Source organism: Toxotes jaculatrix, chromosome 16 (assembly GCF_017976425.1).
Source record: "Toxotes jaculatrix isolate fToxJac2 chromosome 16, fToxJac2.pri, whole genome shotgun sequence".
In the NCBI taxonomy this organism is placed as follows: Eukaryota; Metazoa; Chordata; class Actinopteri; family Toxotidae; genus Toxotes; species Toxotes jaculatrix.
The window spans coordinates 10,281,314-10,303,653 of record NC_054409.1 but is presented as its reverse complement, the minus strand read 5'-3'; the positions used below and the strand labels follow the sequence as shown (position 1 = coordinate 10,303,653).

Sequence of the window (22,340 nt, the reverse complement as noted above, 5' to 3'; positions counted from 1 at the left end):
AAAGCGTAAGCCCTGACAGCTGTATAACAAAACTCAGCAGCTGGTAAACAACACACAAATAACAATGACAAAAGTGGACTGGGGCAGATGGGTATTAAGATAACAAAAAAAAAAAAAAGAAGGCAAAATGTCTGGCACCGGCAGCCGTTTTCTAAAATCTCAAAGCAATTATTTAAGGGGGAATTTTGGTGTGTATTTTCGTGTATTTTGGTTTATTTTTAGAACCCACCATCTTTAGCCCCTTGATGCATCTATACAATAACGTTTATGGGATTGTGAAGCGCTTTGGAGGGGATTAATTGTGATTGCTGTGGCAGAGTTATGTGTTCAGGCATGTAACCTACTAAACCTCTGGAGCCTGTGATGGCAGATGGGCAGGACGGGATGATGAAGGCACAAATGACACTTTCATATTTTCATGTAACATCAAACCGTCCTCTCTGTGTGCACATTTCCCTTCAGTATGAAGCATCATTCTTGACTATGTCAATTAAACCACAGCAACAAACAGACACTAACTTTAATTAAAACTCAGAAAATCTAGAGGTTTTTTTTTCCCAGTGTTGTGTTTTAGGATAACAATGGAGGAAAATGAACTTTGTTATCACAAGGCAGGAAAAAAAAGAAAAAGAACTAGTCACTTCTTCCGAAGCACTTCCTGTCCTCTACATACCTCTGTGTGAAGCGGAAAGGGAGCAGTGGAAATGTGGAGACAAACCAGGAGTGTGAATTTTTTTTTTTGGCTTTCCACTAAGGCTTTTCAGCCAGGGACCTATCTCTTTGTCAGTGGCACAAATGAGCTGGCACAGTGGCCTTATGTCTTAATTTGCATGATGTTATTTAGGGCTGTGACACACAGAGCAGAGGGCAATAAACAGGGGGCCATTATGGTGGAAACTGATGCTTATCATTTTCTGTCCTGGGCCCTCCATGGCTTTAGAGGCCATTTAGCTCATTGCAGGGCTGGTTGCAGAATTACCCCCATCAACCTGCTGTTTCCCTCGTTCCCTCCTTACACTTCATACAGTATCACAAAATGGTCTGTTTTTAAAAACTGATGGTGCAAAATTTTGAATTTTTGACACAGGACAGTTTTATTAAGAAATTTTACGCTTTTCCCCGTAACTGTGTATTCCTTTGTTGTTAGCCATCTGACTAACTAAACTGGACACTTGCTTGGCTTTTTTCTAATGCAGCTGCCATCAGTCCAAAACCAAACAGTATTTGTATTTCTATCACAAAGAAATAAGAATATTTTTTCTTGTAAATTTTTTTAAGAAAATAAGCAAATCTGCACATTCAAGAACGATGGGCTTTCTTTTTTGCTTGAAAAGGTGACTACACTTTTATGAAAATAGTTGCAAATTCACTTTCTGCAGACTGACTGATCAATTCATTAACTTGTTGATGCAGATCTTATGCTGCTCACTTTAACACTGTGGATTTGTTCCTATTTAAACAGGATTTAATAATCGTGTGGTATTAATCTTATTTGTGTCAGATATGCAGCCCTATTCAATATCTACTCATGTCCATACTACTAAAGGCTATTGGGCAAATGATACAACCCTTTCCCAAAAGTGTTGATGTTCCTTATACAGAGGAAATCATCACTGGGAGTTGAGGAAGAAAACAGGAGGGCAGGAACAGGAAGTGACACCAGAATCTAATACTGTGGCAGGCAGTGGTGTACTTCCGCTTTGTACTGGCTTTTGGATCTGGTCAGGTGGAGCCACTGTAAGGAGGGGGGGAGAGAGAGAGAGAGAGAAAGACAGACAGAGAGACAGAGAGAGAGAGAGAGAGAGAGAGAGAGGGAAAGAGGGAGAGAGAGAGCAACAGATGGCCAGGGGATTACCCCCACAATCTCTGAGCACTCTCTCTGTCTCACTCTGCCTCTTTCTCTCATAATTCCACTACTCTCTACTCGCTACACTCAAACACTCTGCCTGCAGCTCTGTCACGTTTAGTCCTGCAGGGCCTCTGTTTCTCATCCTACAGAAAATTATTTTCTTGTAATACCTCCTCACCTACTCATCCTGCTGCAGTGCCAACATCGACCCAGCAGGCCCCAAACAAATGGCGTCAATGCGGTTGTGATAAAGGGTGCGATGTGGTTTTCGTAACTCGCATGTTTTTAATTCATGGCCGTGACAAAGATCTGCTCTGTCGCTGTTTTCAATTGACGAGTAAAACAAATTTGACCATGTGTCAACAGAAGAATCAGCATACAAAAGGCGCGTTGATGCATGAAACAAGCTCAACATCCTGTGTGGACACTGTTCAACAGGCAATAAAAAACAGAGGTACCAACGGAGGAAGCATGAAGCCACTTCACCAGCACCGAACAATCATATCTGATGCAGCTGAGTAGCTTTTCGCTGATGATTAGTGCCTCGACAATTAGTCAGTTAATTGGCTGATCAACAGAAACTTGATGACAGAAATCTCTTATTTCTGCTTCTCAAGTATTTTCTGATTTACTTCTTTTGTCTGATATTACGTATGAGCCCAATACATACATTGAGTTACAAAGTGTTATAACTTTAGTTGTTTACATATCTCACATCCTAACACCCTCCAGCACAGTTTTGTTATTCTCTGCCTCTTCATATTCCAACTGTAACCTCCAGGACATTGTCCGGTCTGAGTAGATCATCGTCTGTCAGCCGTCCTCCACCAAAGCACAGTAAGCAATATTGGCTGATGCACAGCAAAGGAAATACTGCCATCAACCTCGTCCACAACCACTTCCCTTTTAAAACTTTAAAACTTTTAGGAGACCATATTATGGGTCCACTGAGACCATGACCGACCGTTCCCACAAAAGCTTCCTTCCAATTGCTGCTTATTAGCTCTCACTTAGCTTTCTGGACTCTTTAAAAGCAAAGAAGATCTGTTTGTACTGAGGAGCGGTGGCAATTCTCTTTCAGGAGAAAAAAATAAATTAAAAAATCACATGTCTGTAACAGCATCTTTACACCCCCAGTGCTGCAGCATCCATGTGAGCCATGTGTCCACTCAGCCCTGTCCTGATCCACAGCAGGAGTCTCTTCCAAATGTCCACTTGTTGTGTAAAAACCACTTAGCTGTTGTGTAAAGACATCGCCATGGAGATGAAGCTTCTCAACTAGCAATCAATAAGCAACATTGCCAAGCTGTGCTATCAGTGGATGAGTCACACAACCCCTGCCCGAGCACCTTTTTCTCTTTTATCTATGGGCTGCATAATTCCCACCAGCTTTCATCTGCCATAACTCTAATCAATAAATAGACAGTGTGTGAGCTCTATAGAGAAAAGCCCCATTTGGTACAATTACTCTCTACTGCTAGAACCACTGGGCTGAACTTTCTGAAGTAAATGGGACAAAACTGATTTGACTGATTGTAACCTTTTCCCTGCCAGGAGCTTCTCTCTTTCCTAGTTTGGTGTATTAATTTCCGGATCACTTGAAGGGATCATTGCATCGGATTTCACAGAAAAATACATTGATTTTTGTTCATTTATGTTTTCTTTAATAGGGCAGACTGGTTTGAACTGATTTTCTTTTGGATTTTATTTTCCCTACACATCCAAAACCTGCTGTGCTTCCTGCTGCCAAGAAGGTGCCGATCACCACAGCTTCTTTTTTTGATATGAGAGATAGTGATGATGTGATGATCTGAAATTGCCCATCATTAATCTGCAGTGGTTTTTGTGCCATATGTGAATAGGCAGATGTATGGTCAGTCTTCATATAAGAGAGTTTCCCATAACATGTTATAGTGGCAGCGTCACACCTAGCCTAAAATAAGGAGTGCCTCATCTACTGTCACAAGAAATTATTACATTAACATTAGGCATGTACAGAGTTTCAGGGAAAACAAGCACTGGCAGTAACACCACACTGCACCACAAGTCAGACAGAAATCTGAAGTCTGATAATCTCCAGTGACTTGGATAATATTTGGAAAGGTATTAAAGTGGCTTAAGATCATCATGCTTGATTCTGTAATCAGGTATGAGTGGAATGATCTGAAGGATATTTTAACAGAATCAGGTGTCAATGATGAGACATGACACCTAAATCAGTGGCTTGTGTCCAGCTTGTGGTTACTGCCTGCAGGTACAAATATGCTGGTGACAATAATATAAAAGAAAACAAGACAAAATGCAAAAATGATTTCCTATGTTCACCATCTCCTTCTTTGACCAGACTTAAAGAAAGTGCAAAGTGAATGTTGCTTCAATGAATACTGAACATCAAGCTGCATGATAAATGATGGGATGGAAAACAGCTAGAGGGAGGAATACACTATACTTCCTGCTTTAAGAGAAAAACAACTATTTGTAAACCCTACTATGGCTTTAGTTGCAGTTTCAGATTGAAGTCAGCTTTGATCCCAACTCCTCCAAGAAACCAAGAAAAGTTTAAAGTTCACTTTCTGACCCAAATGCTCAATGATATTTCACGCGTCATTTCTGTAAAAGGACGCCATCAATTTGACACATGGCCACCAAGGAGACACATGGTAATCAAACCACCACTGGAAAGGGTACTATAGGTCAGAGATGGGACTTGCAGGTATAAATACACTGTTATTGTGTTATTTATATTACTGGACTTTCTTTGATAAATGAGCACACAACTTATTCATTTGAAATAATGCCTGAAAATGCATTTGTTAATGTATTTTAGTGTATGAAATAATATTTTACTCTTAAAAGGGATGCAACATGTCAATATGATGCTTTTATTAAGATCAGTATACCCTTTCTAAATTATCAGGGAGAACATAACAATAAACCAACAATAAAAGCACATTTTACTAAAATAAAGTTTAATGCCAAACTCTATAAGAGGCACTGTTTAAAAATGAAATATGTGCTTAAAAGAAAAGAAGCCTGAGGCTCTGCTTTAAGCTTGGGATATGTTTTTATCTCTCTCCTTTTTATTTATTTATTTATTTTTTCCTCCTGGCAGCACTGGATCAAATTGCTGGGCATTGGATCACAGAATTGGGTATTGCATAATGTGCTTTGCTGCTGTGAAGGATGCTAAAGCAGACAAGGATTCTCCAACATGTTTTGGGTTAAACCAACCTCATGTTGATTTGCTTTAGTTCAGTTTTAGTCTTTAAATGTGTCTGTATAAAGCAGACAGTAACCTTGTTGTGAAAGGTTCTATAGTCCTAAAGTGTTTTATTATATTGTTATCATTTGGGTCTTTAAAAGATTTACATTCACGTCATTATTTATGTTTTACTTTTTTTTATTGAGGATAAAAATGTTACATATACGCAAAATAAATATTTCATTTCAATCTATGATAAAAAGGTCTGCATATATAACATAGTTGTTTTTGTCATCCACTGAATTTAACTGGATCCCAAAACCTTGAGGTCCAAAGAGAGGCCCTGCACCAGTTTAAGTACTATTATAGTACTATAGTACTTTATAGTTACCATAACCTTTGGTTTTCATTGACATTATTCTACAAGTGGTTTGTTTGATAATCCAAGTCCAAATTAACTCACAAAAACAAATGACTCTCTTTTGATTTTCATTATATATCACTTTATCATTTGTCTTCCAATCTAATTTTGAACTGGGATCAACGTAAAGTGATTTTAAATTATGTCCACAGCTACTGTTTGTTCATATTTTTGTAATATCTCAAAGTCAATATAAACCGCAGCCATGGTGGCTCTGTTAGGCTTAAAACGGTATGATGTGGGCGAACTGCTCCAATACAACAGAAGTGTGATATAATTTCCTAATTTAAAAAATATAATAATAGTTTCAAGCATGAGTCTGGTATTTCACTATCTTTAAGTCTGAGTTTTTAAAAGACGTAAAATCACAACAGGACAAACGCTCAAGCTACTTCTCTCGGTGCTGTGACTTGCCTGCGGGGGGTGATGCCTGCTGCGAGCAAACTCGTTCTGTAAGATTTAATTGTCCTTATCAGATTGAATCTAACAAACTGAGGTTGTACGTGTAAAACTATCGCTTACTGTGGTTTCTAACTTCATAAATAAATTTTAAAAAGCAGACGAAAACTTACCTCTGACACACAGTAACGACATGGCAAAGCGCTTCCAGCGAAAATCCAATAGTTTGACAGAGTTTGTAGAGCAGGGGAGATTTACTCCGCCCGGTTACATTATAACGTCCGTTAAATTACTTTATTCAATCGTTGAAAAGCTCCTCGCCGATGTTTACAGGTGGTTTTCTGATGCTGGACTCGGGCAGAGAGCCGATGCCCCCCGCCACGGCCACGCCATTATCAAAACTCTCATCCCAGGTTTTCAGACTGACGGACAACCTGAGGGCACCGAGAGAGAGAGAGACGGGGGGAAGGGCGGGGCGAAGCACCTGTTACTGGCGTCTGATGTGTTCAATGAAAAAGCAGTACAGCGCTGAAGGGCGGGGCTAATTAAAGTAATCTGACCAATCACTGAGAGGGACAGGTTGGCGGAAGAAACAGGTGACGCAGACAGATCCGAAGCAGACTGAACACCTGCAACTCTTTGAGTGACATTTGGAGACTGTGTTTTAGGATGACTGTTAATTTTCCTATTTTTTTTGTATTGTTTCTTGTGGATTTATATTTAGTCTCCTATATTTAAACGTAAACATACAATTTTTCAGACAAAATCTATTTTTAAGTATGTGAATGGTGACTAATTTATTATTTTATGGGTAGAGCACGGATTTCTTAGTCTTACAATTTTTTCCACGGTCCACGGTCCGCTTAGTCTTCACCACACCATATCAGTGGGATTTTCTTAGTCAGTTAGAAAAGTCAGTTTAAAAAACATAAGCTGATACACAAGTGTCTGTCCTTTGAGCAGCCATGACATAAAACAAGGGTCCCTTAACAACAATGAGGTTAGAGTTATTTAAATGAGTAGGATCTTTCTCTGGGGGACTACAGCTGCAGCAGAGCTAAATAAAAACCAAGAGCACCGCCCTGTGTATTCAGTGGGTCATTACATTTATTGACTGGAGAGTGGGACATTTACGGATCGGGGACAACACAAAAACTTAATTAACAACGGATATTTCAAAGCTATATGGGTGCAGAAGACCCCCCTTCTTACCAGGCTGTATGCTGTTTGTTGGTTTTGTTTACAGGACTTATGTACAAATCATCATTTTCTCCATCAGACTCTTTTACTCTTTGTTTAACTCGTGTTACGTTTGACACAACATTGTATAGTTTTACACAGTTTATCCCTGTGTGATTATAACACATTCATTTACAACAGCAGATACTATTGATGAGCCAGCGGAACCATAGTCGTTCGGTCTTTGTTCCTCGCACCGGCGGAGTTTTTCAGCGCTGCGCCAATGATGTAACTTTCATTTCCTGATCGGAAAGGGTCACTCACATGAGTGCGGAGTTTGGGGTAGAAGCCAGTTCAAGACGCTGAATCGTATTTGTACAATCACTTTACTGCATTTGAATGATGCTACGGACGCTGTGTCGGGCCGGAGGAGCCATTTTACAGGTAAATTAAAAGTGTTGTTTTGTCATTTCCGGCTCTTTAGCTAGTTAGTTGTCATTCAGCGCGCATCCGTGTGTTAATAATCCACGAAATGTCACATCCAGACCAGAAGTCTGCTTACCGCTGCATAACATGAAATTGTTTACATATATACGTTGTAAGTCAAAAGAAAGAACTACACTGAACAAAGCAGCTAAACTAAAAATAAGAAAATTGAACATCCTTAGTTTCGGTTGTTTGTAGGATAAGTCATAGCCATTGAGGATGTCAGATTTTGCTCAGTGGTATTTTGGGGGGCATCAAGAGACTAAACAATTATTTGATTAACAGAAAAGGACTCACTGAAAAATTGCTCGGTAATGTAAATGATTATTAGCTGCAACCTTATCTTTTTCAATTAAATGCAAGGGACAAAATCTTTGCAGTCAGGACTTGGGTATGAAAATCATGTTTTAACAACAGATTTATTCATTATTTTAAATTTTATTTTTTAATCTGACATTCTGCAAATCTGATGGCATTTTGTTGTAATTGTGTGTCTGTAGCAAACCCAGCGGACTGCACCGAGGTTGTGGGTGACACCAGCGCAGCAGAGATGGGCGTCCAACTTACCCATGAACACTTTGATCCTGTTTGTGCCCCAGCAGGAAGCCTGGGTTGTGGAGAGGATGGGTCGCTTCCACCGGATCTTAGAGCCGGTATCAGGCTTTATTTTTAATAGATACTGAAATCTAAATGGCAGGATAACCACAGGGCATTGTTCCAAAGGTTACTCTCAGTTATCATTTGAGTTACACCTACCTAAAATTAATGCAGTCCAATCTAACAGTTCTGTAATAAATTCTCCTTTGTGAAAGTTATAATATTCAATTTTTATTGAAACTGTTTTAGTGAAGTATTGCTTCAACTGTATGATCAATTTGTGGGATGTGTTTTGTAGTCATTAATTCAAATTGAGGGGACAAAATAATAGAAACACCTGTTGATTTAATATTTACCTACTTAAATCACAATTTTAACAATTTTAGACTGATTTTAATTTAGTCTTTTTACCCTAAAGCTTGTGTTTATTCAACAGCAGTATCATCAAATAATATCCAGCCCTACTAAGTCCTCATGTCACATATATTTGAAAGCTGTGGAAAGGAGTGAGCGCTCCTTAACATTTTTCCCTTTCACCTCTTTTAGGGTTTAAATTTCCTCATTCCCATACTTGACCGAGTTCGCTATGTGCAAAGTCTCAAAGAGATAGTGATTGATGTCCCAGAGCAGTCTGCAGTATCTCTAGGTAAGAAACACCATGCCCCTTTCTTCATAACTCATGGGAAGGATGAGTGTGAAGGCAATTTATCTTTGGTTGCTCATCCATTATTTTCTTGATGATTTTCAGATAATGTGACACTACAGATTGATGGAGTGCTTTACTTAAGGATCCTAGACCCTTTTAAGGTATGTTTGCAAAAATTAGAATTTCTTTTGAAGGGAGTTTTTTGTCCTGATGAATGGAGGGTTTTTTTTTTTTTGCTCTGCTGTATGTTATGTGTGACCTAGAGTCAGGTTTATAATGTAATATTCCATCAGCCTCTCTGTAACAAAATATGGACAGGGTTAGACCTAGGTTAGGTTCCATCATCCTGTTTGTTATGCCTGGGTTAATGTGTAATATCATGTATGGCCTTTGGTGATATGTTATGCTCATAGAAAAACATGTTTACTTTATGTAACAGTATTTATGTAACTTATACCTGTAACTTGTGGTGACCATGATTACTTCAATGTGTGTGTATCAATGTATATATATCTGTGCGCTAATGTACGTAAATTAGAATGACTCCTAGTAAACTTTATATATATTTTATAACCAGGTTGGGAAATAATGGTGTATTCCATGGTTACATAGAGCAGGATCCAGTTGATTAGCATAATTAGACACTATTAGGTTCAGATCCAGATGGGCAGCAGATATTCTGTAATTTGACCATTAGATCCTGGCTAATTTGGTACAGTGCACAAGAATTAAAAGTATTTGTAGAGTTAAAAGTGTTTGTTTTCTATTTGTTTTCAGGCCAGTTACGGTGTGGAAGATCCAGAATATGCCGTCACACAGCTGGCACAGACCACCATGCGTTCAGAACTGGGCAAACTCACACTGGACAAAGTGTTCAGGGTAACAGCAAACTACTTCTGTATCTCATTTTGGAATGTGAGACATAAAATGTGTGGTGGGGATTTTTAAATCTTATTTATCTATCTGTCTTTTCAAGGAAAGGGAGTCCCTGAATGCCAACATTGTCCACTCCATCAACCAAGCTTCAGATGAGTGGGGAATTCGTTGCCTCCGCTATGAAATCAAAGATATTCACGTTCCACCTCGTGTCAAAGAATCCATGCAGATGCAGGTGTGGTTAACATGTTGATGTTGTTGAAGAATGAAAAAGGATCAAAGAGATAAAGTTCCCTAGAAGTCTTTTACTTTGTTTGGATTTCATTTGCTGGTGACCTTAGCAAGAAGAATAAAGCCTCTGCAAAATTCAGCACTTCACTCGTGAAGCTAGAGAGACCTATTAATCACAGAAAAAGTTCAAACACACACATTTTATTCTCTCTGTGCAGGTAGAGGCTGAGCGTAAAAAGAGAGCCACAGTGCTGGAGTCTGAGGGGGCGAGGGAAGCGGCCATTAATGTCGCAGAGGGTCGTAAACAAGCTCAGATCCTGGCCTCGGAGGCTGAAAAAGCAGAGCAGATCAATAAAGCGGCTGGTAGGTGCATTTAGTCACCCAGTTCAGTTGTTTTATCTCTGTGGTTTTTACACAGTTACTGTGCTTGGAGGAATGGCTCTTATTTTCTCCTGTATCTGTTGCTCTCAGTGATGTTTTAAGTTGTAAGGCTAAAAATACTTGAATTACTGACATATTCCAGATGATAACACAAGTTATATATCAATAATTGATTACTGGTTTCTTTCCAGGTGAAGCCCAAGCTGTATTGGCCAAAGCTGAGGCAAAATCTAAGGCCATCCGTCTTCTGTCAGAGGCTCTGACTGAGCAGGTGAATAGTATTTTTTTGTTTTTTAACCACGGTTACAGTCTTCTTTATAAAAGAGGTTTTCTGGTTAATTCTAATAATGTTTTTTTGTGCAATGTACAGAATGGAAATGCAGCAGCCTCACTAAGTGTGGCCGAGCAGTATGTGTCTGCTTTCTCAAACCTCGCCAAAGAATCCAACACCATCCTTCTGCCCTCTAATACTGGGGACATCAGTGGAATGGTCACACAGGTATCTATTTGTGCATTATTATTCATATGTTCAGAACAGCATCATTGTAATACAATTGCTCATAAATATAGATGTTATCAGCATCTAAATAAAATATCTTTGATGCTTTTGTTGTTGTCAGTCATGATATTAAGGATTATTTTCCTGCCCCTCAGGCCATGACCATTTACAGCACGCTGGCAAAGACAAGCCCAGTAGTAGCAGCAGAAGTGGTGGAGGAGAAGACTGAAGAGCTTCAGAATCAATCGGCATCGACTCAATAGCAGAGGACTCAAAATGGACTCAGAGCAGTAAATGACACAGCACCAGAGGAAGCAGTTTAAGTTTCAGTTATCGGGGGCTCCAAGGCATCGCTGGGTGACGGAAGTTCACACACCTTTTACTGACAGAATGAGAAGAAAAAACTGCCAACTTCATGAACTCTTCCATTGTTGTGCCTTGGAGTCCTTGGAAAATCACATCTTTTGTATGAGGATTTCTAATCTTCACTGACTCTTGTTTATGTTCAGTTATTGTCAGATTGGGAAATAAACAACAGCCTCCAGCCAAGTATACTCATAGCAGTGACTTAAAGGATTTTGAATGTGACTGCACTACTACTTTGGTTAAAACATTTAGTCGTTTAATGCTTTCTTCTCTTTTCCAAGCTGTGTTCCAGTTCTGGCCCATTTTCAGGTTCTGTGGGTTCGTTAGTATTAATCACAGTAAGCTCAGGTGAAACATCTGCTTTCTTGTGGCTTGTTTACAGGAATCTGTGATAATTCTTCAACTGTCTTCGGCATCTTTTGGGACCAGCAGCTTTTAAGTTGCTACATGTGATGTCTGGCTGGATGCCTCAAAATGGTGGGAAGTGTAGTAAAAGTGTAGTTAATTCATAAAATTGGCCTTCTCTCCCTGAAAAGCGAAACCAATAGTTGCTTGAAAAATAGTCTGGAGAAAGTGTAAAATTATTCAGAAATAATTTTCTTCTTGCTAATTAATTAGTTTAAAAAGTCAGCCCCAGGAACAAATGTCCCCATTATCTTCATAGTTGTGTTCACCTATTATGTCTTGTGGGTTATATTTATTAAGTTTCATGGCTCTCTGCAAAGACAACAAGTTTGTAATTTCATGGGTTTCTTTAAAACTTAAAACAGGTTTATGGAACATGATGCAACATGAAATAGGCACATCTGAGTATGTGTCATTTGAGACTCTCAAGTGAAGTCTCTTCTTCACTTGAGGTTTATGGAGGTGGAAGAGGGATGATGTGAAGCACTTATGTTAGAGGAATATGGTGTGAAACAACTCATGAGAAACTACATGACTTCTTCAAATGAAATGTGTGGAAAATGTTAAAAAGAAAAACTCCCAGTGTAATAAAATAAAGAAACTTGTTACCTTGGTTTACTAGGTCTGTTTATTTAAACATATTTCAGTATTTGCCACTATGATTTTAAACCAGTGGAAAGGATTTAATTTAATACCATCATTTGACATGGTTTCACAGTACACCAACTGTAGCCTAAAATGATTTATAGAGACTGCTCAGGATTATTTGGCAGTATATGAGAAGTCAAAAAAGGACATAACTTACCACAATGGACATGGGACAGACTTTACAGAGAATGTACTTTATTCATTTATTTATTTAATAAAATACATGTATCTGCTCTGCTTTTGAATGATTTTCTGGTTTCTTGCAATATTGACAGAGTGACACATCTTCGCTTTCCCCGTCCTCTCTATGTCAGTGTTTCTGAATCCTCTGCTTAGCCTTACAGGCATGACTAGTCAAGCTGTATAATTTAGTTTTTCATTGCACTTTATTGCTTGTTTGACTTATGACATAAATTTTCACATATATTCAGAAAGTTTTCCAGTAAAATTTGATTCTAGTTCGCCAGTTTCAGAGAACTGCTAAATATTTTGGCTGCATTTTAATTTGTTTTTGTTATTCCGCCGACGGCTGCGAGGAAGGTGCGCCTGAATGCCAGTATTCAGGGCAAAAAAACACTCAATCAATCATGGTGTTACGCAGAAAAATGTCCGCCCCGAACTTCCGCCAGGTTCCACGCACACTGAAAGTTCCTACCGGCCATCTAATATCATTGCACCGGAGTCCCAATGAAGGTGAGGGTGGTGTCACGTCGTTCTCTGTTTACCTGAGACACCTGTACCCCTTGTGTTGTCGATACACACATTCACGTCCGCCCTGCGGCCAAGAGAGGACGAAAACCAGACTGTTACAAGGTCAGTGACCAGAGCGAGGCGAGCTAGCTGCGGCTAACAGCGTTAACTCACTAACGATAACCGTACGCTGCTTTTAACGTCAGCTAGTTAATATTACCAGTCACGTCTGAACACCGTGCGCCGCGTTCACTGGTTTAGGTGAAACTTGAGGTTTCTGTCAAGTTACACTTTGCCAGCTTTAGCATCTGTAGCAGGTGTCCCCTACAGACAGTTGTTCTCCTTTGACTTTTTACCTTGGAGTGGAACAAGTGTGCCTGAATCTTTACCTGTGCTGCTGTGTGTTTAGGATGAGGGGGCTCCCGGTGCTGTCCCTGCTCTTCTGCATGTGCGCGATGTACATTGTGGGCATTTACCTGTTCGTGGGTGGGTTCCTGCTGGTGAGGCTGGAGGTGAACAGGACCAGCACCTGCGGAGACGTGCTGCAGCCCGGAGAGGAGCCAGTGGACTTCTGCCGCGTCCAGCCGCGTTTCCGCAGGGTTGTCCTCCTCATCATCGACGCCCTGAAGATCGACTTCGCACGGTTTGACCCCAGCAACACGTCGCCCCGGCCTTATGAGAATAAGCTGCCTGTGCTGGAGGAGACCGTCTCATCCAGGCCTTCTCACAGCCGACTGTACCCCTTCCGTGCTGACCCACCTACGACCACCATGCAGAGGATCAAGGGCTTCACCACTGGATCCTTGCCCACGTTTGTAGATGTAGGTAATAACTTTGCGTCCAGCGCCATCTTGGAGGACAATCTCATCCACCAGTTTGGACAAACAGGTGAGTAGTTACGCACTGTTTCTATACTGCGGTATAACTACAACGCAGTGAATGACGCCAGGACAGGTATTTCCAGAACAGCTGTTGTATAAACTCTTTCTGGATTTTGGATGAACTACCAGAATACAGAGCAATCCAGGGCTTAGGGTAAAACAGGAATAATACACTGCACAAGAGAATCTGTTATGACAGTATATTGATAAGATTTCATTGAAATCTGATGTATCGTACTATTGAACAAAACAAACTTAAAACAAGACACTAAACTTCAAGATTTTCAGGGATTGAAAAGCTTTGTAATCAGGTAAAGTCAAGAAAAAAACAGTCACGGTAGGTGTTATCTCACATTTAATGTAATCATGTAATGTTTATAACAAAGCCGATTATGTTTATTTTTATATGTGTGTGTCCCATCGCAGGCAAACGGGTGGTGTTCATGGGCGATGACACTTGGGAGAGTCTTTTTCCTAAGAAGTTCTACCGCTCTTTGCCCTTCCCTTCTTTCAATGTCAAGGATCTGCACACAGTGGACAATGGGATCCTCCAGCACCTCTACTCCACCAGTATGTTATTATTTAATACGCTTTTATGAAACTATGTGAAACCAAAAGCACCTGACATGATATGCAAAGCAGAATTGCACACTTTGATACATCTGTCCCTTTCTGTTGCTTTTGACAGTGGTGGGTGGTGATTGGGATGTCCTGGTTGCTCATTTCCTTGGAGTGGATCACTGTGGTCACAGGTTTGGCCCCGACCATACGGCCATGGCTGACAAGCTCACACAGATGGATGGAGTCATTAGGTCAGACAACAGTAAAGCTGCTACAAGCATGTTTCACAGCGTCCTACAGCTGCTGTCCCCGTCATGTGCTGTTACTATAGTGTATCTGTAGTACTGCAGATGTTCAGGTCACTGATATTGTAAAATGCTGACCCAGACAGTCATGGACAGTGATGAAATATATCTTTTTGGATTTTACATTTTTAGAATTATTGTCCAAAACAAAACACACTGCAACATTTAAATCAGCTGCTTTGAGTTTGAGAATTCATGAATTTTATTTAAAAAAAAAATGTTCGGAAACCCAATTACTGTGTTTATTTACTTCCTCAGACCATATTGATCCTTCTCCTCCAGGTCTGTGATTGATCGTCTGCAGAACGACACCCTTCTGGTGGTGATGGGAGATCATGGGATGACGGACACTGGGGATCATGGTGGAGAGAGTCAGAAGGAGACTGATGCTGCTGTCTTCCTCTACAGTCCTGCCCCTCTGTTTCACGGACCCCCGTCACAGGTGGGTTAGACAAGCCAACTTTTCCACTGTCAGTTTTATCGTGATCCAAATAGTCATGCAAAGGAATGACATTCAAAAGTCTGAAGCCTCAAGAAAGGTGCTTGTGCATTTTAAATAAGGTTGTTGAAATGGGGGAAGGTTCAGGGACTAGTTTATTCACTATTTCAAATATAGGAACAATGAATTTGGTTTATGCTGCTGTGTAAGCCCACATAATTACAAGGACTTTCCACAAGGTTCATTAAAGCCTTTATATAGTATTTTCCCTTGTGGGCTACATCTAATTAACAGGGATTAAAGCAAGTGAATTAAAAAAGAAACATGTTGTAACATGTGCTTTGACATACTATGTACATGCAGTAAAAACACAGGGCTTTTTTAAAAAATACAAATAAGCCTGTTCTGGCCCATTTGTAATGCTAATAAAGAAATACACTCTTACACGACTGTTATGAATATATATAACTGAGGAATATGTGGTTTAGTACAGAAATAATAAAATTTAGTAACATAAAATAGTAGTTAATACTAGTTAGTTAATTTAAAAAACTAAAAAAAAACAAAAGAGGCCCAATCTAAAATGTCTTGCGTCAGACTAAATTTGTTCTTTGTCACACTAACATCATTTTTCCTCTGACTCTGTCAAATAACACATTCCAGTAACCAGTCACCTAAATCCAAATGCAATACAGAGTGAGAGAGAAGCAATGAAGAGTGATGCAAGTTAAATTCCATTCATGCTCGGTCACAACTGGCAGCAAAAATCTTGACTCCTGAACCTTTTCAGAGAACAGAACATTCGAAAAACAGCAACATATCAATCCAGTTCCCACATGAGCTAATAAGGAAGTAGAACAACATAGAAGATCCTGTAACTATTTGCCTGTATTTGTTTGTGTATCTGTCTTTATTTTATCAGCAAATACCCATTTACATCACGCTTATCTCCTCAAATCACCTCAACAACTGTTGCTGTCTTCCAAATACGAAACATCAGACTATTCCTCGCACAAACGTTTCTGTTCATGGACGGCTGTGCAGCTCCCCGAATCTGTAAAATTGATGCTGGCAGGTGGTCTCCACCTTTTCGGGGATAAAATTGGATCTCGCACTAGAAAAGCAAACTCCACCGCTGATTTCCATAATTGCAGCTTAATTGGAGCGTTACATAACACATTGTGGAAAATCGCAGGCTACATGAGCACATTGAAAATACCACTAGTATAATGAAATGGGACATTATTATCATCCCATTTTTTTTTAGTAAACTAGTAAGTAAACTAAAACCGCAGGCTTTTATTTTCTCATGTTTATAGAATGAACCGGATGTGGTGCCGCAGACTGACCTGGTGCCCACCCTGGCTCTGTTGCTGGGCGTTCCCATCCCGTACAGCAGCGTGGGGCAGGTTCTCTTGCCTTTATTCCCTCCTCATGGGAAGACTGAAGGTGCAGTTGGAGGCCTCAGCCAGCTGGAGGCACTGTGGATCAACGCAAAACAGGTAGTCGGCTCAGTTACGAGCTGTCTAGCAGCAACAGTTTTGTAATGCTTCTGCACGGAAAACACTTCAGACTTCACATATCCTGGAGCATGTTCTCTAACTGTGTGTTTTCGGTGTATCTAATCTCACCCCATGTCACCATTCTGTTTCTGAAGGTAAACCGTTTCCTGGAGACTTACTCTGGCATGGCCAAAGACATTCCACCAGAGAGCCTCTCTCAGCTGAAGGATGAATTTGCCCGCCTCTCCTCTGAGTATCTCACCACAGTTGGAGAGGGGCGGCCACCCTCCCCAGAGCTGGCTGCCTCACTGCAGGCTTACCTCACCTCTGTCAGAGACACCTGCCGAGCTACCTGGGCTCAATTCAACCCTCTCAAGATGGCAGTGGGTTTAGTCATCCTGGCGTTTGCCTGCCTGATGTGCTTCATCCTGTCTGAGCTGTCCCTTGTGCTGATCAGGGAGAATGGTCCCGGACTGAAGGCCCCAGTTGTCGTGGCTCTAACAGTGGGGGTTTGTGTGGCTGTGGGTCAGCTGCTCACACAGGGATATATCGAGGTAGCATGGTGCCTGGCAGCTGCTGCCCTCAGCTCTGAACTTCTGTTCCTCTGGAGAGTGTGTCGATCCAGAGCCACTGCTGTAGCAAAGAATGGATCTAAAGCTCCAAAGTATGCTAGCAGGCTAACTCCACGCCATCTCCTCATTCCCTCTCTCTTGGTTCCACTTCTTCGCTGTGCCTCCCTGCTGTCAGACAGCTATGTGATCGCTGAAGGCCGGGTAGTGACCTTCCTCATGTTCTCTCTGGCTCTCTGTATCCCCATCCATCTCAACTGGGATGGCCTGCTTCTGCCCCCCAGCCCTGATCCTCTGAAGTCTGCTGGGCTGCTACCTTCCCCTGCCTTGTCTCCATCAGCTGTGAGGAAAGAGAGCAGCACCCTCCTAACCTGTTTAGGACTCCTTGTTGGCAGCCTCTACCTCTCCCTGTCCTTTCACGGCTGTCGGGAAGAGCAGGGCTCCTGCCAGCCTTCGCCGTTCCTTTCTCCTCTTTCCCGGTTGCAGGACAGCCAGCTGAAGAACCTTCATTACGTCCTCTCTGTCTTCTCCCTGGGCTTGTGGACATATCTGCTGAGACGCTGCCTCCGTCACTATGGTAACCTCAACTCCTCGGGTGGGACGGTGTTCACGGCCCGCTGGATCTTACCACTGCTGTCTGTGTGCCTGGGGCTCCACTGGGCTGTTAGTGCCACTCCGGAGGACAGCTTCAGGAATCTGGCCGAGCTGATCAGCCTGGCCCAGCTGGCCCTCCCCAGGGCCGCCTTCTGTCTCTTGGGGCTGGGGCTGTTTCTTATCTGGCTAGACCCTCTCACTGTGTTTGTGAAGACCAGAGCTGTGGCTTCAGCGAGATGTTCTTCGCTACCCCCGCCCCGCTACCGAGCCAGCACCGGCATCAGCCCCCAAGCCGAGTTGCACCACCTCATTCCCCAGATCTACCAGCGCATGCGCCGTTCCCTGGACGACGGAGAGCTGAGCGGGGGCAGCGAGGTGGACAGCAGGCCAGCTGTGGAGGCCTATGGACTGGGAACTGTATACTCTGCCCCTCTGCTGCTGTTCTGTGGCCTGCTGGGAATTGGTATGCTGCTGCTGCACCCAGAGGGCATGGCTATGTCTTTCTTCCTGCTGCTGCTAGAAATGGGAGCTTTGCTGCACATTCACGCCTCCTCCACTACCCTCAGAGGCCTACATGGAACATATTCTGGTGAGATCTTCAAAATCACACATCTTTTCTTTTGTGCTTTCTTTGCCTCTTTTTGAATCACGCCAGTAATTACTTGTGACATGCTCTGTGTCCTTTAATAAAAGATAGATTTCACACTGTTCACCCACTTCTCGTTGGTTCCTCAGGTGGCTTTAACGTGCCCTGGACTCCAATAGTGATGTGGTCCCTGGCTGCCACCCAGTTCTTCCATGCCACAGGTCACCTTCCCACCTTCCCCTCCATCCAGTGGGGTGCCGCCTTTGTGGGTTTCCCCGATGGACACACAGGCACCATACTGCCCGCCTCACTGGTTACCCTCAATACCTTTGCCTCACACATTCTGTTTGCAGGTAGGTAAAAAGGAGCTGGTATTATCTTTTCCATGTGAGTCAGTCTGATGGCTGGTCCCCAAAAACCTATACAATGTCTGATTGTCTTCAGTGGGCTGTCCATTGCTACTGTTCTGGCCCCTGGTGTGCGAGGTACGTGGAAGCAGAGGAGGAAGAGTTTGTGGGGAAGAAGGAGAGGACGCCGTGATGGAGATGAGACTGAGAGAAAACCCCCAGCTGTTCAGCTCAGCTCTCCTACAACTCACAACACGCTACCTCTTTATTCACGGAGCGCAGGTGCGGCCATAGACCGAGAATCATCTCAGGCTGTGTGATTTCACACATCAGAGTAGCATAGTTGTTATCTGTGATTGATTGTTTGTTTGGTCATCAGTTTTATAAAATATGATCTATGATTGGGAACCAAATCCCCTTTTAGTGTGGTGTTCAGTTTTTATTGTATTTTTTATTTATTTATTTATTTATTTATTTTGCTCAGTTCCACATTTTGAAGATATATCACATGACACCACTAAGCACCTCCGCACTCTTCACAGGTCTTCGCATCAGTCTGTGCAGCTGCTATCCTCAGGAGACACCTAATGGTGTGGAAGGTTTTCGCACCCAAGTAAGTGCCTGAATGGATTTTCCAGTTCACGTAAACTCACTGACAGTAAAGGCCTCTGTGGATATGGACCCAGTGTAACTTCAGTTCAGTGTATGCACCTCAGTGAATACAGGTTTCTTTTACACGGTAACATAAATGTATTTACATCTGAAATTCATAGTTTTTGTTTTTAAATTAATGTTATTTTGCTTGTCATTCCCAGTCCAGTGAATACTGAAATGTCTATTTGCTGCCAATATAGTGTCATGTTTTTTCTGCTCAGATGAAAAAACACTGAGTTATAAACCATAGAAAACAATACAGATTTCTCAGATTTGAAAAAGTTGGAAATTTACAATATCCGTTTTCTCCCTCCAGGTTAATGTTTGAGGCCTCAGGGTTCTTGGTGAGCAGCGTGTTTCTGCTGATTGGGGTCACATTAGTGTTAAGAGTAGACGTAGCCGTGGGCCGCTGGTTTAAGAGAATCGTCCCCGACGCATCCAGGTAGCGACGGCACAGGTGCTGCTGCGTTATCCCGGAGGCCCACCAGAGCTCACTGTGCCACAGAGAAAACGGACACGGTGGTCCCTGTAAAGTTTTTACATGGAAACGTTGCCATCGGTGTCTAACACAAGGATCCCCACAGACATGTCATGTGAGGCTGCCTCTTACTGTAAATCTTTTTAGGGCTATGTTGTGCATCACTGACACTGAGGTTTGCCTCCTTTCCAGCCAGAGGGACTTTTAAGACATCAAATCCCGGACTTAAAAAACTCTGAGCACCTGTACTTCTTTTCTCTCTCTTTTTTTTTTTTTTATACACTGTTTTTGATTAAAGCTTGTAAACCACCTCACAAAGGTGATGGTGGTTAAAGGCCTTTCAGGGCCAGAGTTGAATGTGATTAAGGAGAGAATAGTCATTTCTGAATGTTTCTCCTAAACTTGTGGATAAAACCTTCCGAGCTCTTCAAGCCAGACAGTCTTGCAAGTGGTACATAGTGCAGCAGTTAAACAGCTTCACTAAATACATACAGTTTACACTACCTACACATCTGTCACAGCTGGCTAACAACCTCAGCATTTAAACAGAATTGGCCTTTTATTATCTGGGGGTTTTTTCCACCTCATAACTAAGGCAGCCAATGTTGTGCTTAGGTACGACCGAGTGGCCAAACTGACAATTTAATGTGATGGAAAAGCAGCTGTGGCAGGATGACGATTGACAATTAAATTTACTCTTCAGCCATTTAGCTGACTTTTCCACAGCGATGTACGACTAATGAGCAGGTAAAGGTTCACTGTCTTTCTTACTGCAGAAACTCAGCTGAGCAACTTTATCATCAGCTCACAAGCAGGTCAACTCCATGTGGCGAAATCCATCCAAGTGCATTACAGCATGTCATTTAAATGTCTGCTGGAGGAAGTTTTCCCTTTTTTTATGTTTTGTATTTTCAAGATGTTTGAAATACCCCGTGCATCTGATTACTGCCAATTCACAGAGTATTACTGTGCTGTTATTATACTTTTATTTAATTTTTTTTTTTACACAGTTTGTGGTTCTTAATCTTTTATTTTTGTGATTCCTAACTCTAATGCCTGTTTATAATTCTGATTTTTTTAAAATCAGTGATCAGTTTTCTAATCTCAAACTAAACTTTTGGCTTAATTGGGCCTCATACACCTTGTCCTTGGAATAGGTGCCTAGCTTTAACAAATGCCTTTTCTTTTTTTTTTTTTTTCCATATGATGTCATTAATTTGGCAGGGTCGTTAAACCCAGGACCTCCAGAAACACGGTCAGTTAATTTATTTCTGCGGCACATCTGAGTCAGTCTCTGGTGTAAGATCTGTTACTGTTCTGCAGCTGTAGTCAGCAGCTAAAGCTCATTAGCTAATGCATGATATCGAAGGAATCTTGAGCTCAGGTTGAATTAGCTATAATGCAATTGTACTGCATTCCTCAGGCTGTTATAAAGGAGTGATTGGTCATTTAGAGCAGCCCGCTCGAGTGACGTCAGCTCAAGTGATGGTTTGGCTTGGTTGTGTGATGACAAGGCACATTTTTTTTTCTGTTTTTAAAATGTTTAATATATAAATAACTGAATTAATTAAAATGATTTTACATTCTGTGAAAAACGTAATAAAACTTTTCTACATGACGTATTAGCCTCGCACAGATTAGAAGTAACCAGATTCTTTTAAATTCTTTCCTTATTTATGATCATGCATCCAGGTTTCAGCTTTAAGATTATTTATCGCTGCAGTGCAAACTAATGTTTATTGATCCAGTGACTATGTGAAGGAAGTGGGTGCTGCCATAAGTTTTTTCTACCCATCAGTCAAGGTGCTTCATTCATTATTCACGGAGGCTTTCCACATTTCCAGCTCACATAACTCTGTAAGTTGCTGAAACTCTCACTTGTACACAAATGTTAGTCAGTAAATTTTCTAACTTCCGTCACCTTGCCTGTATTTCTCTACTTGTGGCTCATTTTACATTTCTACATTACAGACGTACCTCCAGCACAGCATGTGTACGCTGTATTGCTGACATGTAAGAGGCAAACCCACTGCGGTCAAGTGGTAAGTTGTGTGGAGAATGGGATGGATGGATATGTGGGTGGGACACTTTTTAATGAGATGAGATTTATTAGTATATATAGTATATAATTTGAACACATTAGTATTCAAACGTCAATTTTCACATCTTGTATTTACAATCTATGCCAGAAGAGGGCGGAGCATTGAATCCAAATTTTCTGCTGGACAAATTCATGCCAAACATTTAGAAACAGAAATTCTTGGACTTGTGTTTTCACTCTATACAATTTCGAACAAGAATTCTGTCAAAGTCAACAGGGAAAGTGGAGAGCAACATAAATTGCTGCTGGCTGGCTGAACTGCACAAAAAATATATATAATTATAGATCTTGCAAAGTGTTGTACTAAGTGTCATCTTGTGCTTCACAAGGCTAAAGCTTCAGATGGGGAAATATATGAAATAGAAATAGACATGTAGGCAGAAATTGCTTTAACAATTTTGACCTTGGTCATGACAGCTTCACTCATCATGCTTAATGTTATATAATG

General features: G+C 41.4%; 3 protein-coding genes across 6 annotated transcripts in view; 2 read left to right on the top strand and 1 right to left on the bottom strand.

The window, feature by feature from the left end:
- The window catches only part of LOC121195432 (protein unc-13 homolog B-like), a 61,584-nt gene extending 55,307 nt beyond the window's left edge, over positions 1-6,277 (bottom strand). For all 4 annotated transcript variants that reach the window (XM_041058892.1, XM_041058894.1, XM_041058895.1 and 1 more), the window contains exon 1: positions 6,045-6,277. In XM_041058892.1, coding sequence (XP_040914826.1) covers positions 6,045-6,066 — 22 coding nt within the window. In that variant the 5' untranslated portion in view covers positions 6,067-6,277. The remainder of the gene's footprint in view (positions 1-6,044) is intronic.
- A 1,080-nt stretch (positions 6,278-7,357) lies between these two features.
- stoml2 (stomatin (EPB72)-like 2) lies at positions 7,358-12,150 on the top strand. The gene is made up of 10 exons (XM_041059820.1): positions 7,358-7,494; positions 8,037-8,189; positions 8,680-8,779; positions 8,882-8,940; positions 9,557-9,658; positions 9,756-9,890; positions 10,105-10,249; positions 10,459-10,538; positions 10,638-10,766; positions 10,922-12,150. The coding sequence occupies exons 1-10, from the start codon at positions 7,450-7,452 to the stop codon at positions 11,027-11,029; spliced, it is 1,056 nt and encodes a 351-aa protein (XP_040915754.1). The 5' UTR covers positions 7,358-7,449; the 3' UTR covers positions 11,030-12,150.
- A 692-nt stretch (positions 12,151-12,842) lies between these two features.
- On the top strand, positions 12,843-21,814 carry pigo (phosphatidylinositol glycan anchor biosynthesis, class O). The gene is made up of 11 exons (XM_041059581.1): positions 12,843-12,998; positions 13,285-13,763; positions 14,183-14,326; positions 14,445-14,568; positions 14,905-15,064; positions 16,381-16,563; positions 16,719-18,315; positions 18,462-18,665; positions 18,757-18,941; positions 19,202-19,272; positions 19,630-21,814. The coding sequence occupies exons 2-11, from the start codon at positions 13,286-13,288 to the stop codon at positions 19,757-19,759; spliced, it is 3,276 nt and encodes a 1,091-aa protein (XP_040915515.1). The 5' UTR covers positions 12,843-12,998; position 13,285; the 3' UTR covers positions 19,760-21,814.
- Positions 21,815-22,340: the final 526 nt, after the last annotated feature.

Excerpts from the sequence above, each read along its gene's own strand:
- stoml2 (XM_041059820.1), top strand. The coding sequence starts at position 7,450 with ATGATGCTACGGACGCTGTGTCGGGCCGGAGGAGCCATTTTACAG. Across the intron at positions 9,659-9,755 it reads CACTGGACAAAGTGTTCAGG|GAAAGGGAGTCCCTGAATGC; the intron begins GTAACAGCAAAC and ends TGTCTTTTCAAG. Across the intron at positions 10,539-10,637 it reads CAGAGGCTCTGACTGAGCAG|AATGGAAATGCAGCAGCCTC; the intron begins GTGAATAGTATT and ends TGCAATGTACAG.
- pigo (XM_041059581.1), top strand. The coding sequence starts at position 13,286 with ATGAGGGGGCTCCCGGTGCTGTCCCTGCTCTTCTGCATGTGCGCGATG. Across the intron at positions 18,316-18,461 it reads CCTACATGGAACATATTCTG|GTGGCTTTAACGTGCCCTGG; the intron begins GTGAGATCTTCA and ends TTGGTTCCTCAG. Across the intron at positions 18,666-18,756 it reads CTCACACATTCTGTTTGCAG|TGGGCTGTCCATTGCTACTG; the intron begins GTAGGTAAAAAG and ends GATTGTCTTCAG.